Source organism: Equus przewalskii, chromosome 13 (assembly GCF_037783145.1).
Source record: "Equus przewalskii isolate Varuska chromosome 13, EquPr2, whole genome shotgun sequence".
NCBI lineage: Eukaryota > Metazoa > Chordata > Mammalia > Perissodactyla > Equidae > Equus > Equus przewalskii.
Genome location: NC_091843.1, coordinates 66,938,525 through 66,964,264, shown reverse-complemented (window position 1 = coordinate 66,964,264; position 25,740 = coordinate 66,938,525). Strand labels below are relative to the sequence as shown.

The window sequence follows — 25,740 nt, the reverse complement described above, 5'->3', positions numbered from 1 at the left end:
GAAGATTACTGTCTACCCAGCATCACAGAAAAGCAAGTAAGGTGGGGGCAGATGGGGGAACAGAGTTTATCAGAGAGGCAAGGCGCCAGAGAAAGATTCTAAATTTGAACAGCAATCTTTGGATGTGAGAAAAAGTAAAAGTTAAATAGCTTACTTATGAGGAACATCTGTCTCAACCAGAGAGAATCCTCACTGTCCAGAACAGGGTTTCAGTCCCTCTCCTGCATGAATATCAGGTTACGCAGAACTCCAAGATGGTCCCCCAAGAATCCCCATCATAATTCCTGGGACTGTGAATACGACAATATCGAAACTTGACCATGTTACAGGGGCAAAAGGGATTCCGCAGAGCAATTTAAGGTTATTAAATCAGTTGACTGAATTTGTCAGAAAGGAGATTATACGGCTGTGCTCAATCTAATCACATGAGCCCTTTGAAAGCAGAGGGTTTTTTCTGGCTGGCAGGAGCAGCAGAAGTCACAGAAGTTTGAAGCAAAAGGATTCTATGAGCCGTCGCTGACTTTGAAAAAGGAGATGACCATGTGCCAAGGAATGTGGGGAGTTTCTACAAGCTGAGAACAACCCCTGTGACAATCGTCAAGGAAATGGGGATCTCAGTTCAACAATTCCAAGAAACTGAAACTTCCAACCATTTAATGAGCTTGGAAAAGAATTGTTCTCTAGAGCCTCAAATGAGAATGCAGCCAGCTGACACCTTGAGTTTGAGACTCTGAGCCGAGAACCCAGCTGAGCTGTGTCAGACTCTTCACCCATGGAGACGGTAAGATAATATATTTGTGCTGTTTCAAGTTGTTAAGTTTGCATAATAAGTTACACAACAATAGAAAAGTAATACAGACATCTTACAAAAAGCTGGCCAACGAATAATTGGCCTCATTCAAAGGTGAATAATAACCACAAAGGAAAAGCAAATGACAGGGCGGAATTGTCAACAGAAAAATGTCACCACGATTCACTGAAAAATGACCATATTGCCATACTTGAAAAGAACGTGTTGAAAACAATTCCCTCTTAAAATCAAAAGCTGAAAACAGGGATTTAATAGGTTCATAAGCATGGCGAGATACGGGAAGAAAAAGATGGGCTCAAAGAATTCAGGAAAGACATGAAAACTACCACGGAAATAAACGTCAAACCAGAAGGGACAAAAGAGAGAATAGAGACTGTGAGAATTACAAGGACAGACAAAATAGGCTTGAGAAATACAAACAAAGTTAAATGAACAAAAACAAAGGCTTAAAAGATTAGAGAGAAAACTATAGAACTGAGAGCCAGACAAAGGAAACCAAACCTATGCATAATCAATCACAACAGAAAAATTATATACTCAAAGATAAAACTCAGGAAACTTTCCCAAAATAAATGAAGATTGATTTATAAGGGGATAAAGCATCCCAGGGAAATCTGATGCAGGACTTTCAACAAGAAGACAGTGCTTTGTAAAGTTACTGGACTTTACAGACGAAGAAAGACTTCGTTGAACATTCAGGAAAAAAGACAGTCACTTATGCACAGGAAAATAAAAAACCCTTTGCTGGCATCGGAATTCTCTAAAGCAATATTAATCACATAAAGATAGTAAAGGAATGACAAAAAAGTACTCCATGAAAAATAATGTGACTCACAAATTTTATGCTCAGCCAAATTGTCATTCAAATATAAAGGCAAAAGACAATTATTTAAACACATTTAAAAGCTTATGGATTTAGCCTTTCCTGAAAGAAGAAAAAAAAAAAAAAAACTAGAGAGTACATTTCAGCCCACCAAGAAATGCTTCATTCAGAGAGGGCATGGAGACCTGAAGAAGACCATTCATCAAAGTAACAGTAGATAATTTATTAAAATGCCTCTGTTATAACACAGCTTTATAAAATAGCTAGATTTACCTATTATGTGAACTCTGCAGTATTATTAGTTGAAGAAACTATTTGAACTAGAATTTCAATTTCTAATGGGAAATCAAAAAATATCTGACAAAATACTTTCACCACTAATTTAAAAGCATGTGATTTGACAATACACCACAAGAGGGAGCTCTTACGTCGTTTATGAACAAAGGAGCGTTGCCAATAAAATTAAGACTCAGAACTTCACTTAAGGGGCAAACCAGCGTCCAGTCCTGTCCACAAACATTTGCAGGAACCAAAGGCAAAAGGGCAAAAGAAAATCTACATACCACACATGAAAAGATGTTCAACATCACTAACTATCAAGGAAATGCAAATCAAAACTACAATGAGATACCACCTCGCTCCCATCAGAACGGCTATAACAAACAAGACAGGAAACAAGTTTTGGAGAGAAGGGAACCCTTGTCCACTGCTAGTGGGAGTGCAAACTGGTCCAGCCACTACGGAAAACAGTATGGAGATTCCTCAAAAAATTAAGAATAAAACTACCAAACAATCCAGCTATTCCATTGCTGGGTATTTATGCAAAGAATATGAAACACAAATGCATAAAGATACATGCACCCCTGTTCACTGCAGCATTATTCACAATAGCCAAGAATTGGAAGCAACCTAGGTGCCCACTAAAAGATGAATGGATAAAAAGATGTGGTATATATATATATACAATGGAATACTACTCAGCCATAAGAAATGATGATATCTGGCCATTTGTGACAACATAGATGGACTGTGAGGGTATTATGCTAAGTGAAATAAGTCAGAGGAAGAAAGTCACATACCATATGACCTCACTCATAAATAGAAGATAATAACAACGACAAATAATCACATAGATTGGTGGTTACCAAAGGGGAAGGGGGAAGGGAGGAAAGCGAAAGGGGTGATTTAGACACGTGTATGGGGATGGATGGTAATTAGTCTTTGGGTGGTGAACATGATGTAATCTACACAAAAATCAAAATATACATCTGAAATTTATATAATTTTATAAACCAATTTTATCACAATAAAAATAAATAGAAAAAAAAAAAAGAAAATCTACATACCAGAACATTTAGACTTTAAATATTAAGCTCAGCCCAACCTTCAACCCCGCTCAGAGGCCCAGAGCCTGCTCCTCCCCAGGCATTTACCTTCAAAACCTGGGAGTTAAAAGGGACCACGTTTTCCTTTGGGCCCATCCTGCACTACCCCTGGCAGGGGTCTGAGATGGGCTTCCACTCCCCCAGCCACACTTCTGACAGTACGTCCAGGAGGTGCCCAGCCCTCCTGAGAAGAAGCATGGTTTTCTGGGGAACTCTGTTTGCCTAATTACCTGCATCAGGTACTTTGAGGTGGCTAACTGCAATCGAAAACAGCCTCTCTTTCTCCCTTCCCAGGGAGTGACGGTAATTTTCTCCCCCTGACTCCACTTCCCATCTCCTATCCACTGCCCTGAAGAAGGAGAAAAAGCTGTTGATTTTGTTTAAACTTGACCATTCCCAAGACTAAACAGCATCTTCTGGCCTGGAGACTGCATCTCAATTCCTACGTCTCTCTCCTACAACCTCTGCTCACTTATCCTGTCACCAGTCTTTCAAAAACCTTTCTCACCAAACATTAAAGAGAAAAACAAATTATCTTTGAGTTTCAGTGTCTGTGATACAGGTCCCCCTAAGCACAGGGCTCAGGGCGCTTCTTGCCCAGGCCTAAGGGCAGTTAGTGGTAGAAGATTTGAGAAAGCTGCAAGAAAAATACTCTTCTTGGAGGTGAAGAGCAACCCTCCAAAGTCCAGATTTCCCTCGCCTGCAATAATTGACGTAGGAATGGGAGACGAGCCAGGTGGCAGCGGGGCCTTCTTGGGCTGCTTTGGTTCATAAAAAGAGAGAGGGTGGGATGGGAAGAGCCTGCACAAGGAATCTCACAGACAATTCAGGACTCTATCTTTGTGGGAACTGAAAAGGTGAGAGAACCACTGCCTGTGCAACCAGCCTGCCTGGGATGCTAGGGACCACTCACCTCCTATGGGAACCTAACTGAGTCAATAAAGTGATCTTCACAGGAGCTATCACAGCATCCATACAAAGATGTTATGAGAAAAAAGAGGAACATACTTTTATTAAAATTAAGATAGGACACTGACCACAAAAATATTTTCATGGAACAGATGAAATATGTGAATACACACTGCATCAAGAAATGAAGCAATTATTTATATGAAGTAAAATGGCAAAGCAGAAATGAAATAACTTAGAAAAGAAGTGGTGAGAGAAAGAAAGAGGAGATGAAACAAGCACTGGCAGAACTCAGGAAAGAAGTAAAAGGGAAAAATTTAAACCCCATAGAAAGGAAGATAAAATTGAAAGGGGCACAAGAGTGAACAGATTGAGAAAACACAGGCATATAGTACCAAAATGAGAAAAGTGAGTAAAATGAATGATAAAGAAAAAAGTAGAGGAAACGTTAAGTACATAAGGTGACCAAAAGAGATCATATATACAAATAATTGAAGTACCTAAGAAAAAAAACTAAACTCGTGGAACAAAATACTCAAAGATATAATTTAAGAAAATAACCCTACAATTTCAAAATATGCATGTAAATCTACATATTTCAATCTGTGTAACTGGGTGTCAGGAAACATGACGTGATCAGTCATTACCAAGACATAGCATGGACTGGACTTTGAAGAGACACTCCAAATTGCATAGGCACATGGACTTTGTAGAGAATCCAGCAGTATACTGTATATGAAGTGTCACAAGCACTTTCAAATGATTTCAGAGTACACAGGTGGGCAGAGGCTACTGAGTACAAGTTATGTGTCACTTAACAACAGGGATTTCATCATTATACGAACATCATAGAGTGCACTTACACAAACCTAGATGGTACAGTCTACTACACACCTAAGCTATATGGTACTAATCTTATGGGACCACCATCATACATGCAGTCCATCGTTGACTGAAAAGATGTTGCTGTGCAACACATGACTATACTTTAAACAATACAAGGATGGATAAGAAATTACAAAAAAGGCAATGATCAAATTATGAATGTACAAAAGAGAAACACTGAAGTTACAAATATGAATAACATCTTGTGACAAACAACACACTAACTTTTAACTACAATGAAATATATCCTATTTTACCCACGTTGTATTTTCAGGAGGAAAGAAAACTATATAAATAAATATGATTAGATTTTATGGCATTTCTCAATACTCAAATCTTTCATGTACATTTCCTAGCCTAATCTTTACAACAACTTTCTGCAACCATTTTATAAGTGAAGAAATTGAAGCTCAAAGTTAATGCTATTCATAGTCGCATTTTGCACCTTCACCCAATAATCTGATTCCTATTCTTCTGATCCTCCAATGTAGTCTCCATGATCTTTGAGCTACAACTTAATGAGCTGAGCAATCATCTAAAGAGGCATAAAGCAAGATTTCCCCAAGTATACTTTATGGAACCCTAAGCTTCTAAGAATTTCCACGAACAAAAGGGTTCCATGGTCAAGTAGTTGGGGAAACACTGTACTCTATTATTGCACCTCTCCTCTTAGAGAGTAATAAGCAAGCATTTATAAGTAATATGATAAAGTTTTATACATTATCTATCATATATTCAAGTTACTTTTTTTTCTCCATTCATGTCTAATATCTCACACAACTAGTACTCTATAAAACACACTTTTGAAAAATACTGGTTTCAAGTATGATAAAGATGTCAAGTAAAACAAAACAACCGTAGGTAATTAAAAAGTTTAAATTTAACCCTTGTAAAGACAGACAAATCTTAGAGGGTTAGGGTTATCAACGATTACTTAATGATTCCCATTGCCAAAATTTAGGATTTTGCCTTTCACCTTCTCTCTTACTACCTCCCTCCTTTGGACATCCACTGTCGCAGATGTAGAAACTGTGAAGATGTCTGCATATCTCAATTTTGCACTTCCATTATCTCTTACGCTCTAGAGCTATAGTTCTAATGCCAAATTTCTACCTCAAATCTCTAAAACAAAACTCACCATCTTTCTCATGAAACTAACTTCTCTACCTGATTTTCCAATATCTGTGCATAATATCCATTTTCTAGTCATCAAGTTTAAAACATCAAAATCATTCAATATATTCCTTGCCTATATAAGGAATTCAATATATTCCTTGCCACACTATAAGCTTCTCCTACTGAAATCATACCCATTGTTCAAGCTCAGTTCAAATTCCACTTGCTAATAAAAGTTCTCCCAGTTGCCCAGAGGAAACTCTTTCTTCATTTACTAATGCAGCAGTCTCCCCTTATCCACTGGGAATACGTCCCAAGACCCCCAGTGGATGCCTGAAACCTTGGATAGTGCTAAACCCTCTCTATATATTTTTTCCAATGCATACATACCTATGATAAAGTTTACTTACAAATTAGGCACAGTAAGAGATTAACAACAATAAATAATAATAGAACAATTATAACAATATACTGTAATAAAAGTTATGTGAATGTGGTCTCTCCCTCTCTCAAAATATCTTCTTGTACTTCCTGTGGTTGACACTGCCGGTAACTGAAACCTCAGATAAGGAGGGACCACCACTGGCCCTCTTCTTTCTTCATCAGTGGTTATAAACCCTGAAGTTTTAAGTGCTTGTATGACTCATTGGCTTCTCATTTATCAAGCCTTATTTATGTCTTAAACTCATTCATGCTAATAGCAATTATAATAGTAATATTTACTGAGTGCTTATCTTACACAAGATTCTTCACTGGCATGTATTATTTTATCTAATCTCCAGAAAAATCCTATAAAAGAGGTACTAGTATTACTTTCCTCACTTTACAGATGAGTAAAGTCAGGATTAGATTAACTTCTCCAAAATCTCTAAGACTTAAGAATCTAAGCTTTTAACAGATTCATCTCATGCTTAATGGGGACATAAAGTAAAATTCATCAATTACTTAAATAATTTGGCATGTGAATTCAAAATCTTTCTATAAGGGTTTCTGACTATCAAGATAAAATAAAGAGACAAAAATTTTTGATATAAGATCTAACAATCAATCTCCCTATCTTCTCTAAATTACAAACCCATGACCTGAATGGCCATAAACCCATTAACCCAAAAACAGAATCCAACACCATGAATATAATAGAAATGATCATAAAGGCTTAAAAATCTTTTTAAACAGTAGAAAATTCTATATATAATCTTATACCAAGAAATTTGAAAATCTCTTAAAATAAAAATATTGACTATAAATGATATAAAATTTGAATGAAGCTATGATTCTGGAATAAATTGAAATGGGAACCAAAATCTACCTCTAAAATTAATCTATCTGAAATGGTTTTCCTGGAGAATTTCTGTGAAAGCTCAATCAAAAACAATCCTTCCCAATGATTGCCAAGAGGCACCAATCCATTGCCACTCCCTAGTTCCCTACCCTGTGCATTCTGGCTACAGAGGATCCAGCAACACAGAGTGGGTTCTGCGTTATTTAATGCATATACCATGTTCTGTAGGGAAGGAAATCTCATTCCGCAAGTTATAACACAACAGACACAATTCTGGATGTTGGGGTACATAGTAAGACACACAAGTGAATTTCATGGGCAGGACTTTGTTACCATACTTATTCTGCTGCAAATGAGTTTCTTGGTCAGAAACAATGTTGTATAGGACATAATAGTGAACAAAGCATTTTGTAAGTCAAATAACGTTGAGTGTTCATAAAAGCCTTGCAGGCAGTGAAAACAAATTAATACCTAGAACACAGTCATGTGTTGCTTAACAAGGGCATATATTCTGAGAAGTGCGTCATTAGGAAATTTTGTCATTGTGCAAACATCATAGAGTGTAGTTACACAAACCTAGATGGTATAGCCTACTACACACCTAGGCTATATGGTACTAATCTTATGGGACCACTGTCATATATCATATATGCAGTCCATCATGGACCAAAACATCATTATGTGGTGCATGACTATATATATTTATCCTAGAGGGCAAACTGCAACCAGGATAGACATATTTTGGTTGCCCTGAGGTATATTATTGGTTGCCCTGGGGAACGTTGCCATATCAGGAGCTCTGAGGACTGGCTCTTGCAGTTGGTAAATTGGGCAATCAATCTGCAGTACAGGTAGTTAGATCAGCCTTGATGAGGGAAAGGCATGTTTCTGAACCCATGCTTAGCTTCCTTTTATGCTATCTGGCCACTTTTTACATGGCACAATTCCACAAGCACCACAGCTGGTGGGGAAAAACACTGATTGACATTCGCTGGACAGACCGTCTTTTCCTCCTGATTGAGAGCCTCTTCCACAAAGGATGCCCTCAAGTGAGCATTAACACGTGGTAAAAATATCTTTATACTCTGCTTCTATGCCAAGAGGCATACTATATATCTCTCAGCTGGAATTCCTTGTGCCTTGTAAACAACTTTCATTTTTGTTTTTACCAAGCGTCTGACTGGTCAGCTTATCTATTAGCATTGTCCATGAATCAATTTAAATCTCAGGCCTTCTTCTATCAAAAGTGAATTTCCATTTACCATTGCCTTTAGGGACATGCCTGATTGGGGCTGTTCTTCAAGAGCTGTCCACTTTTGATGGGTGGCAGCATACCTTGCAAACCCTCAGTAAATCAGGCTACACTTATTCCTCCTTTGTTAGCTAGCACAGGGAACTCTGTGAGGTCCTTAGAATGAGGACCCCTAGGTTTTTGTAGTAAGGCCATGCTAACTTCTGCCTATAATGATAATCTTTCTCCACTCAAAACGAGGGAAGTGCAAAGCAACAAAAACCAGTAGCATAGTAGTCCGACATGCCTGCCTATATAGTTACCTGTGTCTTCCAAACCTACTTGTATCTACCATTTAACAATGAATGCTACTTCACATGTCTAATTTTATGATTTGTTACAGGAGGTACCACATTGTTCATGATGGCGAGTTCAGGTCACATGGCACTCATCATCATGTTTATGTCTAACATGCCAGCATCTAGGAGCAAACTAAGAGTTGCTTTTCAAATGGAGAATACTGTAAGCAAAAGAAAGCACGTTCTTACTACAAAAACCTAGAGGTCCTCACTGTGATTTCCCTATGGAGACTTGCCAGAGGCTTCCTACATCATTCCTGTCTGCCATAAACACAGCCCATATCTACTGCAAGAACTTTATCTTGTGCTAGTTTCCACTCAAATCTAGCAGCCTTATGTATTACCTAGTAAATGGATTGGAGTAATGTACACAAATGAGGTAGATGATGCCTCCCAAAGCCCAAAAGGTATACCAGGCACTGCACAGGTGCAGAATGTACAAGGTGCAGATATTGTGACATGCCCCAGGCCACTGGACCCCTAGAAATTTAACTGCTATGATAGGCCCCTTAATGTTTTTGTGGCTTGTCTCCTATTCTCTAACATGCATATGCTTTACTAAGGCATTTAAAATACTTCAACTCACCAAGTCCAGTTAGCTTAATACCATCAATGTAAAGTCTAGCATGATGTTCTGTGAATAGTAAGATGATCATGCTATCTCCAGCCCACAGTTTCACAATCTGGGCACTACTGACATTCGGCATTTGGGGCCAGATAATTCTTTGTTGTCGGGGGCCCTCCCATGCCTTGTAGGATGTTTACCAGTGTCCCCGGCCTTTACCCACTAGATGCCAATAGTACTCTCCACCCCAGTCATAACAATCAAAAATGTCTCCAGAAATGGAAAATTGGCCCCAGTTAAGAACCACTGCTCCAGAACATACTATAAAAAAGAGTAAGAGGATATATGCAGTACTGAGATAAGACAATGATGGTGTACTCTTCTTCCTCCACAGAAAAGCAAATAATCTTGATTGTCTTTGCAGTTGAGAAGTGAAAGAAAACCTTTGCTAGCTCAACAGATGCCTACTAGTTGTTGGGCTCTGGGCTGATTTGCTCCAGAACAGACACCAAATCTGGAACCATGGCTATAATTAGTACCACCACTTAATTATGTTTACAATGTCATTTTCCATGACTTTCTTCTGCATTTGCTCTAAATATACGGGGAAAAAAGTGAAAATGCAGTAGGAATCACCACCCCTAGCTTTCAAATCTTTGATGGCATCACTAGGCTCCATAGTTCCCTTAAGGACACAGTATTTTATTTCTGGTTTGCTGTCTCATTCAGGGGCTTCTACTTAGCTCTTCCTACAATTATCTCTCTCAATCCGCAAGTCAGGCAATCAGTGTGGGAATTCTCCCAACTAGTATATCTGCAGCCATTCTACATCCTAAGCCTAGGGAAATAACTACATGATGGGCATCTCTGGACCCACTGTGCGGTAGAGCAGTCTTGAACCACCTCTATCGCTGGAACTCCGGAAGTCCCTCTCTCACCGGCAGACCATGGCAGTATTCTAGAACTCCAGAGATCAGATCAGTTCAGAGCCACTATCTAATCACCTCCAGTGAGTCTGAATACTACCCTTTCCCCTCAGCACTGGGATAAAAGGCTTCAGGCTGGGTTTAGGGGAACAGAAACATTATACACTCCCAGCTATGTTGTAAAGTTCTTCAAAGAGATCTAGCCTTGTATCAGTAATGAGCCCTGGATCTGTGAACCTGCTCAGGCCTGGAAATTGGTTAAAGGGTTGTGAAACTGCACCATATTGATTCAGATAGGACTTCTGACCATGAGACTTAGAACTTTTCCGCTTATATATGTCAACTCAGTCTCTGTAACTTGTTTGGGTAATTAAGCCACTCTTGCCTCTGAAGGTTAGCATAGCCACTTAGTTTCTATTTCCCCAGGATCTAGATGGGCAAATGAAGAATATCCAGTACAATGTATATCCTATAGGTCTTTCTGAATTTGTGAAAAGCAAGGGTTACTATAAGAACATAAGATTAAATTAGATTTCATAGCAAAAAGCATTTACAGAATAGCCAATATAAACCAGGCATATTTTAGCTATTGAAAAAGATGAACAAATTATGACTCCAGCACTTCCCAAAAATTTCAGTCTGAGGTAGTAACAATGGTAATTGATTTTACAAAAATTAAAACCTGATACCAAATTTACATGCTGTAAATATTATAGTAATGAAAACAAGCAAAAGGAAATCAGAACGCAATGCAAAAACAATGAATTGAAAACATCAGAATATAACATTCATATAAAAAAGAATGGATAAAAATCATAGACCAAGCAATACAGTAAGTGGAATTTTAATGCTACATTAGGACTTGAGAATATACTTCAGTTTGAAGTAACCAGAATTCTGTCACAAAAATTGTATGCCGGAAAATGGCATATTTAGCAAAAACAAAAGGACCAATATTTTACACTATTAATTATTATGTTCTCTTCTTAAAACCATAGAGTCTTTTTAAAAAAAAATCCTGACAAAAGGTAAAATACTTTTTATTATAGAGTTATGAAATGATTTTATAAAACTGAAATTGGAGGGCCGGCCCAGAGGCATAGTGGTTAAGTTCGCACACTCCACTTCAGCAGCCCAGGGTTCACAGGTTCAGATCACAGGCATGGATCTACACCTTGCTCATCAAGCCATGCTGTGATGGCAACCCATATCCAAAACAAAGGAAGAGATGTTAGCTCAGGGGCAATCTTCCTCAAGCAAAAAGAGGACGATTGGTAAGAGATGTTAGGTTAGCTCAGGGCCAACCTTCCTCATCAAAAAAAAAAAAAACTGAAATTGAAAAAATGACTAGATTGATAATAATATTGTGAAAATAGGAAATAGAATTTACAAAAAGAGAGTGGCATACCTATAGTTTTTCAAGAAAGAAATATTTTCCACACATTATTCCTAGGGACCCTATGAATAATTCAGTAATATTAAACATCCTTAGAATTATTTTGATAAAGAAATTCTTTAACTTTGTGTATTCCTTAACTTTCTGAAATAGTTCCTTCCTCTCCTCCTCCTTCTTCATTGTGGGGGGCTCTCCTGTGTATTGTAGGACAGCCTTCCTCTTATTCAACAAATTTCTACTGTCTACTGTCTGCCAGGTAACGTGCTGAACAACAGTGCAAGCTCGTGTGCTAAAACTCTTTCTTTTTTTTTTTTATTTTTTCCTTTTTCTCCCCAAAGCCCCCCAGTACATAGTTGTGTATTCTTCGTTGTGGGTTCTTCTAGTTGTGGTATGTGGGACGCTGCCTCAGCGTGGTCTGATGAGCAGTGCCATGTCCGCGCCCAGGATTCGAACTAACGAAACACTGGGCCGCCTGCAGCGGAGCGCACGAACTTAACCACTCGGCCACGGGGCCAGCCCCCTAAAACTCTTTTTTAAGCAACGTATTTTAACGTCCTACAGAACTTTATGGAACAATGACTTTCTGACCCCTACCAATAACCAAAAAAACTGACAGTAATGACATTTTTGGTGGTCAGTGGATCTTTGCCAAATATTCTGGATGGAATAAAAGGGAACAGAAAGACCAGGACTTTAGAGACGGAAGAGGCAACTGCTTCTTTTTTTTTTTTTTTTCCTGCTTTATCTCCCCAAACCCGCCCTGTACCCTGTACACAATTGTATATCTTAGTTGCAGGTCCTTCTAGTTGTGGGATGTGGGACGCCGCCTCAACGTGGCCTGACGAGCAGTGCCATGTCCGCGCCCAGGGCTGGGTTGAACCCTGGGCTGCCGCAGCAAAGCATGCAAACTTAACCACTCGGCCATGGAGCCCGCCCCGGGCAACTGCTTCTCATCCAAATCCGATAAAGGTAAAACTCAGATGTCTTTGAACAACAAAGACCAATTAAAACAGCCTGTGGCCTGGATAAATCAAGGCTATGGCCCACCCATTTTTAATACCATTGAATGGATGAGGTGGCACCAAGCATTAAAAAATTCTTTAAATTAATTGGAAAATATGACTCAGAGAAAAGTACCTAAGGGTATGACTTGCCCATTAGTCTGATAGGCTTAAATAAGTCCAGAGAGAGGCACGAGGCTAAGAAAGATGAGAAATATAGGAAAACTATGAGTGTGGTCATTGGATCTATTAGAGAAGAAACCAGTTTTCAAAACAGCTGCATTACCAAATGATCCACTAGCCTCTTCTAAGAGAGATGATGACTGAAAGAGTATTAAAATGACCCTTAGTTCCCATATTTCTACAGGGAAGAAACAAGCTAATACAGCTTCTAAGCACCCATGTAGTATATTCTCCATTTGCCCTCTTCGAATGTAGCCAAGAATGATAACAAAAAAGGCCCCACAGAGAACAGTGAACTATGACGCACCTCCCAAGGAGCAGAAGTAGGGTTTACTTGAGGCGCAAGCACAGCATTTTCTCAGTGGGATTTCAGGATTTCCCTGAACCAGTGACTCCTGTGTATTTTCCTCTTTCCAATCCATAATGATTATTGTAAAAAATACATTTCTCATATGTTTGGATTATCAAAAGAAGGAAGCAGAAAATGCTAATTGGGAATATAAAGAGAGTCAAATTAACTCAAAATGTATCACAGACTTAAATGGAAAAAGGAAAACTATAAAACTTTTTGGAAAAAAAAACATAGGAAAAAACCTTTGGGACCTAGGACTAGGCAAAGAATTCTCAGACTTGACAACAAAAGCATAATCCATCAAAGGAAAAACTGATAAATTGAACTTCATCAAAACTAAAAACTTTTCCTCTGTGAAAAGCCCTATTAAGAGGATGAAAAGACAAGCTACAGACTGGCTGAAAAATATCTGCAAACCATCTATCTCATAAAGATCTAATACTTAGAATATGTAAGTAATTCTCAAAACTCAACAGTAAAAAATAAACAATCCAGTTAGGAAATGGGCAAAAAACATGAACACACATCACACCAAGGAGGATAAACAGATGGCAAATGAGCACAAGCAATGACACTCAGCATCATTAGGCATTAGGGAAACGAAAATTAAAACCGCAATGAGATTTCACTACAACCTATCAGAATGGCTAAAATAAAAAATAATGATAGCACCAAATGCTGGCAAGGATGCAGATGAACTGGATCACTCATACATTGCTGATGGAAATATAAAATGGCAGTCACTCTAGAAAATAGTTTAACAGTTTCTCAAAAACCTAAACATGGGGGGCCAGCCCAGTGGTGCAGCAGTTAAGTTCACACATTCCATTTCGGCGGCCCAGGGTTCGCCGGTTCAGATCCCGGGTGCAGACCTAGGCACTGCTTGTCAAGCCATGCTGTGGCAAGCATCCCACATATAAAGTAGAGGAAAATGAGCATGAATGTCAGCTCAGGGCCAGTCTGCCTCAGCAAAAAAAAAAAAAAAGAGGATTGGTGGCAGATGTTGGCTCAGGGCTAATCTTCCTAAAAAAAAAAACCTAAACATGGAACTATCATATGACCCAGCAGTTTTACTCCTGGGTATCTATCCCAGAGAAATAAAAACTATGTCTGCACAAAAATCTGTACACTAATGTTAATAACTTTATTTGTAATAGCAAAATACTGGGATCATCCCAGATGTCCTGTACCAGATGAATGGTTTAACAAACCGTGGTACAGCCATTCCATAGAATACTTACTAACTAGAAATAAAAAGGAACAAACAATTGATAAACACAAACTCACTAAGTCTTCAGAGAATTATTCTAAGTCAAAAAAAGCCAATTCCAAAATATTAAATCAAAATGTTAAATACCAAAATATAGTAAAATCCTTAAACATCAAAGTGTTATCATGAGGCAATTTATAATAGAAATCTTTTTAAATGTAAATATTCAACTCTATGAGAATGGTTTAAATATAAAATGGAATGCTATGCAAGAATAAGGATGCTCACAGGTTTGAAACTATGCAAAATATTATATTAACTCTGTCAAAAATAGGCACAGTAAGAACATTAAGATAATCCCAAAGTTGTTTTCCTTGAGAAAAGAATAATGAGGGCTTTTTCTCTTCTCACTCTATATTTTAACCATTCTCATAGAGTTGAATACTTATGTTTAAAATGTTTTCTATTATAAATTACCTCATGATAACATTATGTTTAAACATTTTTCTATCTTCTAAATGTCTTGCAAAGAACATACCATGTTCAAAATTAGAAAAAAAAATAAAGACATTTAAAAAGAGGGAACTTGGCTTTTTAAAAAGCAATATTACGTTAAATAATACTTGAGGGTATTATGCTAAGTTAAATAAGTCAGATGGAAAAAGCCAAATACCTACTGTACATTTCACTCATATGTAGAAGACAAAAACAACAACAAAAACCCACATAGATATAGAGATTAGATTGGTGGCTCCCAGAGGTGAAAGGGGGAAGGCGGAGGGGGCAAGGAGTATAAGGGTACGGTGTACGGTGACAGTTAAAAAATTTTTTTAAAAGGCAATCTTATGTTATTTTGAGTGCATTCGATTAATCTGAGCTACACCAAATAAATTTATTTTCTTATCTCAAGAAGAATACAATCCAGGAAACATATCTAATTGAAATTCTTTCTAATATATTACTTTGAAAGCGTTTGGCCAGATGTTGGGGATGCGTCAATATCAAGTGGCACCTACAAAAAAAATATGTACTATATTGAAAGATTTTTAGTTGTTCATATTATCTGGTAACTACCATTGCCAATAACTAAACAAACCAATAAAGGTAGTCTTTTTACATTAGTATAGCTGTTAATTATCATGAACATCATTATTATTCATTGCTACTATTTAATGAGCACTTCCCACACACCAGGCACTGCCTTATCACTGTATGTGTACATTCTCCTATGAGGTCGCAGTTATTATCACCATCATGATTTATAGTTGAAGAAATTTGTGCAAGGTCACATAGCTCTATCATAGTGCTCAAGTAAAATGAGAAGCATATTCAGAATGTAAACCCAGTTTTGTCTGACCCAAATATCCCTGATATACTGCTGCATACATTCGCTCAATGTAATATACTAATAGCACTTAAATAAAAGAGAAAAATACATTAAAACTCACATTAGCTAATTTGCCCATTTTTAAGAACAGTGACTAAGAAAATAGAATTTCCTCATTTCTTTCTTACCACAAACCACATTTTTACCAAACTTTCTGGGGAAGCTACAAAATCATTGCCTAAGCATTACCTCTCATACATTATATCTGGTTAGACACAGCTATAACTATGGTCCAACCCAACACCCTTCAGAGCATTTCCTTTTACTCTATACATGAAGACTAATAAGAGTAATTGCTACTAACAGTCTATCAAAAAACAATCCTGACATTTTAGCACCACCTTAGAAGTACAGTAGATACGTAGTGAAATCAATATTTTAGCAAGTAATTAAGATGAAAACCAAAAGGAGAATATCAAAACATTTTGCTACTATTTCTGAATATGCTTCTCATTTTAGCTTCCTTTTTCATGTTGCAAATTTTTCAGATCCCAAATCTTACCCATAGAGATCACCTTATGGCAAATAATTTTTGCCTCTGATAACACAGCTCTTCCCAATTCAGTGGCTATAAAAAGAGAAAACGTTCCATTATTCTTTAGACCACCTTTATGGAAAACGTGAACAGAGAATCCCAAACTGCCTTCTTCAGCCATTACCTACTCTTATGCCTTCTGTGGAAGGAGAAGTCACCAGCCTCCTAAAATACCTCCATTGAAAAGATCCATTCATTCATTAATATATTTGACAATCCAGCAAGCATTTCTTGAGCACCTACTGTACATCACATGCTGTTCTAGGTGCTGCCATAATGGGAAGTTTCTAAATTCAACAAGGACTTTCCAAATCACATCCTTAGCCTTTAAGACAGCATAGAGCAAATCTGCCCAAAGCCTGTTCACTAAAACACTAATCTGGAGGAGGAAACATAAAGTGAGCAGTGGAAGCAGGGTAAAGGGGATGAGCACAGCAATGGAGTCCCTTGGTCAATAAGTTCAGAACTCTACATACCACATCCCTTAACTGAAGGTTCACAAAATGTACTCACTTTTATACTGATGCAATAATAGGGATACCTCCTTAGCTTTCATTTTTTCCCAAACTCATTGAACCGTGGACCACATTTTTAAGATGCTCTTAATTCCTTTTGAAACTGTGCTCCACAGATCACACATTGGGAAATGCTGGGACATTATTTTCTCTTGGTCAAAGCCATGGATTTTTTAAATCTCTACCTATCTGCAAGCCATAGCAGCGAGAATAACTGAGTTTGTGCTAACATATCACTGACAAATGCTTTCCTACTTATTTTTCTCTGTGAGTTTCCTCTATTTCGGAAGTTTGGTCATTTAAATTTCAACAAAACTGAGTACATTAAGGTACCTAGTATTTCAGGACGGTTGTGAAACTCCCATTTTAAAAGGAAGATATAAGGCAATAACCCCGAAATGAAAAGAAACCTTTCTCTCTATGCCCACAGTTGAAACTTCACAAAAGAAATAAACACTAACTGAACACGTATTTTGCAAAATGGACTGATAAGATAAGCTAGGTAATTTTTAAAAATATAAATTCCTGAGTCCTACTCCAGACCTACTGAATCAGAATCTGCAAGGGCATTAAATAAGGTGATAACCATCCATCGTAATTCGTGTTATCTAGGAAGTTTGGGGAAAACTGAAGCATCTCTGATGTTAAAAAGCAGGATAGTTTCATCTGGAGCACTGACCGTCCCTAAAAGTTAGCTCTAGCCCTTTTATTGTGTATATTAAAAATCCTTTTGAATACTTTGTTTTATTACATCATTATATTTTCTAACATAAGAAATAACTTTTCTTATTCATTTCAGTTATAATAAAATTGAAATATAAGAAAAATAAAAGTGATTTCCATAAGGAAGAATATCAGGAAGGAAAAACACTCAGAGCCCAAGCAAAATTAAAGCATTAAAGCATCTTATGTGGAATTAAAGGCTGAAAAACTCTTAAAGAGTTTAGGCCTTATGTTTTCTCCAATCCAGGCAAGCATTCTATATTAAAAACAAAACATCCTTAGGAATACAAGATAAAAGACAAAACAGTGACTAAAAACTAAGTCCAACTTTGAGTCTCTGTCTAATCATTTTCCTAGCTAAACTTTTTTAACCCTGCATAAACCAAGTCCTTTGGTGCAAAATTCCCCGAAAGTGTTGAGAGCTACCTTTTCAAGAGAACGAGATGAAAAAGAAAAACAAGAAAATAGCACAACTTAGGAAAAATTATCCAACTATCAATAAAAAAAACAAAAGTTGTTTTACTGGATTTAGTAACTACTGCTCTACGATTCCTAACCATTTACTAACGATCTCCCTCCCAAAGCCTCAAAGAGATAAAAAGATTATTTTGCTTAACAACATTAAATTAACACTCATCCAAAAGAAATTAAAAAGTGCTAGGATGAAAACAAAATATGATGTGGTAAAGATTTATTTATTTGTTATATTTTTAAATATTTTAAAGTTATATTAAAATAAGTTGTTATACCAAAATATATCAAAAGTGGGTGTCAAATATGATTTGCTTGAAAATGTTTTATGATGCTATTCTATTATCAGTTAAAGATATACAATAATTGGCCCTTAGAAGCATTTATTTCTCTTAATTTTAATTCTTCCTTTCTTTGGATCCAATAACAACCACGAAAACTTCCCTTTGAAAAGTGTTATCTCCATTCAACGTTAGAGAATCACCTCGAACCCTTATGTCTCCACAAAAGCTTCCCTAAAAAAAATACTTTCCCAAACCTACTTGAATTTATTTTTTCACAGAACATTAGAAAATTCAAGCTGTTTCCAAACACACTTTTCTGCCTTTTGCTAACTCTTAACTTCCTTTTGTGTTATCCTCACACCTGTGGAAATTATACAAGCTTATCATATTTCATACTTTGTTTTCTTCTACTCACCAGCTATATTACATTACTTTAATATCTTATTACAGAGATTCTCTCATCCAAACTGGGCCCTGACTTTGGTTTCCTTCAAATTCAAAAGACACCACCACCAAAACAAGCACACAAGGGAATATGTCAATTCTCTCAAGGTCAGTTTCAAATTAAATTACATGTATGATTTCAATTAATAAAATGATTTCTTAATGTTATGCTCTTTAGGTTATTTATCTTATGTTATCTAAAAAGACTGTACATTCCCTTGCTTCTAATTTAGATACAGGCAGACTTCAACTCATTTGCTTTCCTTTTCCCAGTGAAATCTCCGCTTTTCTTCTTCAGTCCCCGTAGTGTTGGACAAATAATTTAGATTTTTGGTTACAGGATCCCGTATTTGCAAAAGTGGATTAATTCACTTGAGCAGACAAGTTACTATGTTTTAAAGAAAGTACAGACCATTATAATTGCCTATTTGAAATTGGGGAAGAAATGGAGTTTAAATTCATAAAAATATTGAAATTATTCAATATAGTTAATAGATCTATGAGTAATAAACAAAAACGTGAAAAACATTAAACAAAACATAAAAACTAGCATTAGTTTTAGCTATTATTGACCATCTATGAAATCTCTATAAAGTCACTTCACGTCTTGTCCTAAGGTTTGACATTGCAAAAGAAGGGATTTATGATTTCTAACATTCCTTCTGTTTCTGGATGTCCTTTAGAAATGTAATGCGATGTCAGTACTGAGTTTTGTATCTGCTATACTGTAAACACCTGTATATACACACAAACACACCACAATGACATTTCTACTACACTAAACTTTCAGGAAAAAAAAGAATGTAAAAATTCAAAATAGCAACTAGGCATTTTCATACAGTGACCGTGGAAAGTAACTGGTATATCCCTTCCTAAAAGTCAGTGCTCAGTGTGACACTATCTATCAAAAATTAGAATGAGGAAGCCCTTCAAATCCAGTATATGCACTTCTAGGAATGAAGACTAAAGAATGACTTGCATATTTACACAAACAAACACACATGGGTCAAAGACATATATTGCAACCCTGGATATATAATATGCAGTTCATACTAAATCCAAACCTAGATTCTTGATTTCCACTCTCAGTTCTGTTCTACCTCGTCTTCCACATTCTAAGAAATGACGCCAGTTGGTCAAGCCAATGTCAAGGAGTATTTATTCATTCCTCCTTCACAATAAATCCACTAGAAAGTCTTATCTTTTTTCTTTAAAATACATTCAAAATGAGTCACTCCTCTAGATTCCTACCACTACCAACCCAGTCCCAACCCCTTTATCTCTCGCCTGGACAAAAGAAAAAACCTCCTGGGTAAATTCCTACCATTTACTCTTGCCCTCCACCACAACAGAAGCCAAAAGGTCATTTTAAAACTTATATAAGATCTTGCACTTCCCTGTGTCAAACTGTCTTATGACTTCCCATTGCACTGAAAGGAAAATCTAAGTGCCTCATGCTGGCATCTACCTGCTTCTCCAAGTTCATCTCACTCCATGTTCTCCCTAGCTTAGACTATGCTAGCCAAAAGTGACAATTCCTAAAATCTACCAAACTTTTTCCCGCTCCAAAGCCCATGGTCATGCTTTTCTTGAGCCTGGAAAGCATCTTTCGAGGCTGGCTTCTCATTATCCAGTTATTATCACAATAGCTTTCCCTTGCCCACATATTTTCCCTTTTGTACACTGTTACTTCATACTTTTTGTTCCCCTTCTACACTCACCTCAATCTTTAATTATCTTGTTTATTTGCTTCTTAATTTTCTATTTCTTCCCACTAGTATATAAAATCCAGATGGCATGAGATTGTTTCACCACTATTATCTCAGCACCATATACAGTCCACATCAATATTCATTGTATGAATGACAGAATAACATAAGAGAAACCTGAGGTTTAGCTCTAATTTGCCACAGATAAGCTATTATTTAAACTATGAATCTTAATTTAGAGTAAAAATTTTACAGATCAGTCAATTCCTCTATCTAATCTACTTCAACTAAAATAAGGAAACATATCAATAAGATGGATCAATAAGAATTTGGTAAAAACTTGCATGATACACAATAATATACTAAAAATTTATGATCTGGCTTCAGCAATCTTCTAGGCTTCATCTCTGGCCACACACACACACATACCCCCCTTAATTTGTGGCCACTTCCCCTTTGGGAAATATAAATTGTTCAGAATGGCTGTAACTCAAGGTGTGCATGGCAAATGATGAAACTAAGAAGATTGTTGTGGACAGATCAGGCTTTTGTATCGGATTAGGTGTTTACGTTTGAGTTTAGAGTCAGGGGGTTTTATGAAAGTTTGTACACTTTAAGAACATGTAGGACATCTGATCAACTGGAAGAGTGAGGGATCAGATTCAGTACAAAGATTACCACCTAAATGCTATAAATACAATAATATTTTTGCTAACACAGAATCAGTATCATGTTTCTTCTGCGACAGACTAAAATTAGATCTTCCCTTACTGTTAAGATTTCAGATTGTTATACTAAAGTCTATATGCCTTGCTCCTATGTGCCTTGTCCCAGTCAAATTATGTTGGCCTTCCAGAATCTTGTCCAGTCAGATAACGAACTAGAAGCTACATAGCTCTTTCCACTGATAACATAACATATTCTCCTTATCTCATTCATTCCAAACTGTACTACATTTTTAAAACATCCTGGGGCTGGACCAGTGGCGCAGGGGTTAAGTTTGCACATTCCGCTTCTTGGCGGCCCAGGTTTCGCGGGTTCAGATCCCAGGTGCCATGTGGTAAAAGCCCTGCTGTGGTAGGCATGGCGCCACGTGGTAAAAGCCCTGCTGTGGTAGGCATCCAACGTATAAAGTAGAGGAAGATGGGCATGGATGTTAGCTCAGGGCCAGTCTTTCTCAGCAAAAAGAAGAGGATTGGCAGTAGTTAGCTCAGGGCTAATCTTCCTCAAAAAATAAAATAAAACATCCTCTATTGGTCCAAATAATTGCATATTCTATTTTTATTTCTAAGATGAAGCCTGCTTACCTAATAAGTGTACTCCTAAAACCATGCTGCATAATACATATTTAGTTGTTGAAAAGATTTTCCTATTTTGCTATTAAAAGTCCCAGGAAAGACGACAAAAATATTAAGGTCCACTTACATTAGCACATTCCTCTGGCTCTACCTTAATTGTTTTTCCATTAAAAATAATTCTTTGAAAAAAATAAGAAATATAACTAATCACATGTTCTTTTTGAGCCTTTGAATAACATACCTCTCCACCGAACAAGAGCAACACATTAGATAACTCAGGAAGCTCTGTCTCTCCAAACTAGGCAGTCCTAAGCAGAGCTAGCTTCTGTTTTTAGGAAAAGCCCCACTCCTATAAATTTTACCTCTCTTTATCTCAAATCAGGAGTCAACACGTGCAGGGTGCAGCGCTGTAAGCACAGCAAATAAAACCACAAAGAGAAAAACTATAGCTTTTAGAACCCCAGTGAGGTCACAGCACCTGCAAAGGAAGCCTGGTCATTGCTTTTTGAGGAGGACTGTGTAGAATACGGGGAATGAGTAGCAGAGGATTAAAAACTTGGAGAACCACTGAAGCGACGAATAATGCCCAATCTGTCTCTGCAACCTCTTACTTCACACAATTCACATCACAACAAAGCAGTAAGCAGTGGAAAAGACTTAAACCCCTACCCTACTCACCTGTACAAGTGAGCTGCAATACAGAGTTAATGGCCCAGTTTCATACTACTTCTTCAATTAAAACAAACAAAAACACAACATACCTTCCAAAAGGGATCCCAATTCGTATTTTCCGCTAAAAAATTTGGGCAAGGAAAATACAAGTGCTCCCAGTCCTATCATGAAGGATGCAAATGCAAGCCATCTTGGTTTGTGTCCTCTTTCACCAATGAATGATACAAATAAAGACAACAAGCAGAATGAGATATCATAGCTCGACGATATCAGGCCCGTCAGGGAACTCTTCATTTCATAGCGCTTCTCAATCGTGGAAATGCTAATATTTACTAGGCCATTTACTACAATACCTAAAAGAGAGAAAAAGGAATTTACGTGCATTATTCCAACTTTACCATATAGATCATGATCACTAACACAATTTACTAAAGTTTGGTTGTTTGTTTCTCTTGATATTTTTTAATGAACAAATTTGTCTCAAAGTTTCAAAACTAGGCAGCTCAAACATACTTCCTTACAAATCAGTTTACTTTTAAACTATACACTTGTGAATTTTCAGGTGTTAAACAAAAGCGATGCTTATCACACACTAAATTGTAGCTAAGTTCATTTTTCTTTAAGTGACAAACAGAAAGTAGACTAGTAAAGTCTCATGAAGCTGGTTTGCTTGAGAGTTTCCAAGGGTAGCAGATTCCCATGGATCTCACTTGGAAGGGGGCAAAAAGTACAGGTGACGCCAGAGGTCCTTAGAGTAATGCTCAATTGCTTCCCAAGGCTACTCAACCCTTAAATATATTTATGTAGAATAGGAGATCCTTGACTTAGTCTTAAGAAAGGTGAAACGGAGCTCTCAAAACTCTTTTTTCTTCTAACACTCTTCTAGACATTAAAGTTATCATTTGAAAGGTCCTGGAGAAAAATAAACATAAACTAAAAGTGCTATTTCAACCACTGGCATTCAAAACCATAGGCAAAATAAAAGAAAAAAACTTACACTTCATCTGTTTATTATAACCATGATGCAGGAATATAAAGCAAACGAAGAAAATCTGGAAATCCAGTTTTGACTGACTTAAAAAACGTCCTGCCCAGATGAACATTAAATTTACAGGAATTTAAACATTATTACAAATTGAAAATAAAAAGCATCTGATCAAACTACAAAGTCTTTAACTAGTTACCAGTTTTACTGAAGAGAATACCATGAATTGTTTTCATTCACTAATTAGGAGAAAGAGTATATACAAGCCATGATCTCTACAATCTCTTCAAATTGTGCTTTATCAAGACTATAACTGCAAATACCTTTCAAGAAGATTGACATAAGTTTTAACGTTCTAACATGATTTTTACATTTATGCCAGTTTAATAAGTCTATAAGCCAATTTACACTTCCTGAGATTTCAAGTATCCAAAGTACCTGGGAATGACATCTTGATAAGGAGATAAAGTTATCTCAGAATGCGAAAATTTCCCCATCCAAAAATCAACTTCCCAACATAGTTGCCATACTGATTAAAAGTTAGTCATTAGAACTCAATGACTTTATGGTAAAACTTCTCTGGAAAAGCAACTCTTGTAAACTCTTGTGAAAGGATAGCATTTTAACCTATGCACTCCAATGTGAATTCTATGCTATGCCAGTTCCAGGAACTCTGCTTAAAAAAAAAAAGAAATTCCATGAAATACTGCATACTATGTCTCTCTACTGTAAATGCACGAAGATAGGAATCACATTAGGAAATTAAGTGATAGGAGAAATTACAAAACAGATAAGGCACAACTCTTTCTTTAAGAGTTTACCTTTAAGAAATGCTGGTTAAGTAAATTCATTTGGCAAATTTTAGGGACTTTTTCCCCCCAATTAAACACCTATTAAAATTAAAGACCATGGAAATGGTCTTCCCAAACATCATGTTTGAGAAACATGGTAATAATGTTTTCAGTCATTCAAACTTAAACTGAAACAAGAATTAATTTATTGGGTCACTTTCATCTCAGATTACACTTCTAAATTGGAGACTTCTGCATAAATGCAGCTCCACACTAAACCCGACACATTTCTCTAAAAGTGCCAATTATATTTGATAATAATTTTATATAATATTTTATATTAAAAGTCAAATGACGTATTCTGGAATGAAGTAGAAATTTCAGAATATATTTTAAGATAAAACACAAGACAAGAAGTTTTTTACTTATGTCCAACTTCATTGAACTTTGCATTCCTTTGACACTGAGATGCTTCAGAATCACTGATTTGGAACAACTAACATCAAGACATTGAGAGAAGGTGAACTTTGGTGGGGACAAGAAAGGTGGAAAGGGAAATAACTCTTGAGCACAAAACTACTCTTAGTAGAAGATCTGCCATTGACTTGGAATCAACAAATACTTAGCACCTAACATGTGCAAAGCAAGAGACACAGTTCCTTTGAGAAAGGGGAGCAGGTATAACAGGAAGAATATATTTAGCTTTATTCTTCTGCTAATCTTTAAAAAGCAATTTCCAACCCCCTCTCCCCCAAACACTTCTTGGATTGTATTTCTTCCACTCAGTCCTTGATTGCCTCTTTACAAAATATTTTGAAACCACGACTCAAGTGACCAAAAAATATCTAGATACCATCAAATTCTAACTAACGTTCAGCATGTCCTTCAATGCTCCACCTTAATGCCCACCCCTCCTCAGGTAGTCACCTTAGTGTAACTTTCCATTTCTTTCATCCCCTGCATGAGATGCTACACCACAGCAGCTTTTACCTTCTCTAGGCTTTCTTTCTTACAAGCCATTCTCCTACCCTACCACTCGCTCCTCCAAAGAAGGCTTAGATTGCAAACTCCTGGGGGTATAAACCTGGGCTTTATCAGTAAGTCCCACGAGAGTCTAAAAGATACCCTTGAACAAAACAGATAAGGCACAACTCTTTCGTGTTTGAAAGGCTTCACCCTTTCAATAAGGACTGAAGCGTTCGCTAACTTACTCACTGGGCTCCACTTGTGCCTATATACAACTCAAACTAAACACACCCATAAAACATGAATGCTTATGTCTAATCTAAACTATATATATTTCACAAGTTTCTCCTTTGGGGAGCCACCCTTCCACTCATCTGCAAATTTATTAATCCTTCCCTTCCAGAAACAATGTAAAAAATCCCTTTAATAAAGGGTTTAGCAAAATTACAAGCTTTTGTAATGTAGAATAGATTCCCCCAGGGAAAACCATTCCTCAAGGAAGGCTCCAGTAACTTCCATCCTCCTT

General features: G+C 37.0%; 1 protein-coding gene across 2 annotated transcripts in view; it reads right to left on the bottom strand.

Moving 5' to 3' along the window:
* Positions 1 to 25,740, bottom strand: part of SLCO4C1 (solute carrier organic anion transporter family member 4C1) — a 61,788-nt gene that overhangs the window by 34,911 nt on the left and 1,137 nt on the right. For both annotated transcript variants that reach the window (XR_011525663.1, XM_008507006.2), the window contains exon 2: positions 22,562 to 22,825. Coding sequence is in view for 1 of the 2 variants with exons in the window: in XM_008507006.2 (XP_008505228.2) it covers positions 22,562 to 22,825 (264 nt within the window). In the remaining variant the exon portion in view is untranslated. The remainder of the gene's footprint in view (positions 1 to 22,561; positions 22,826 to 25,740) is intronic.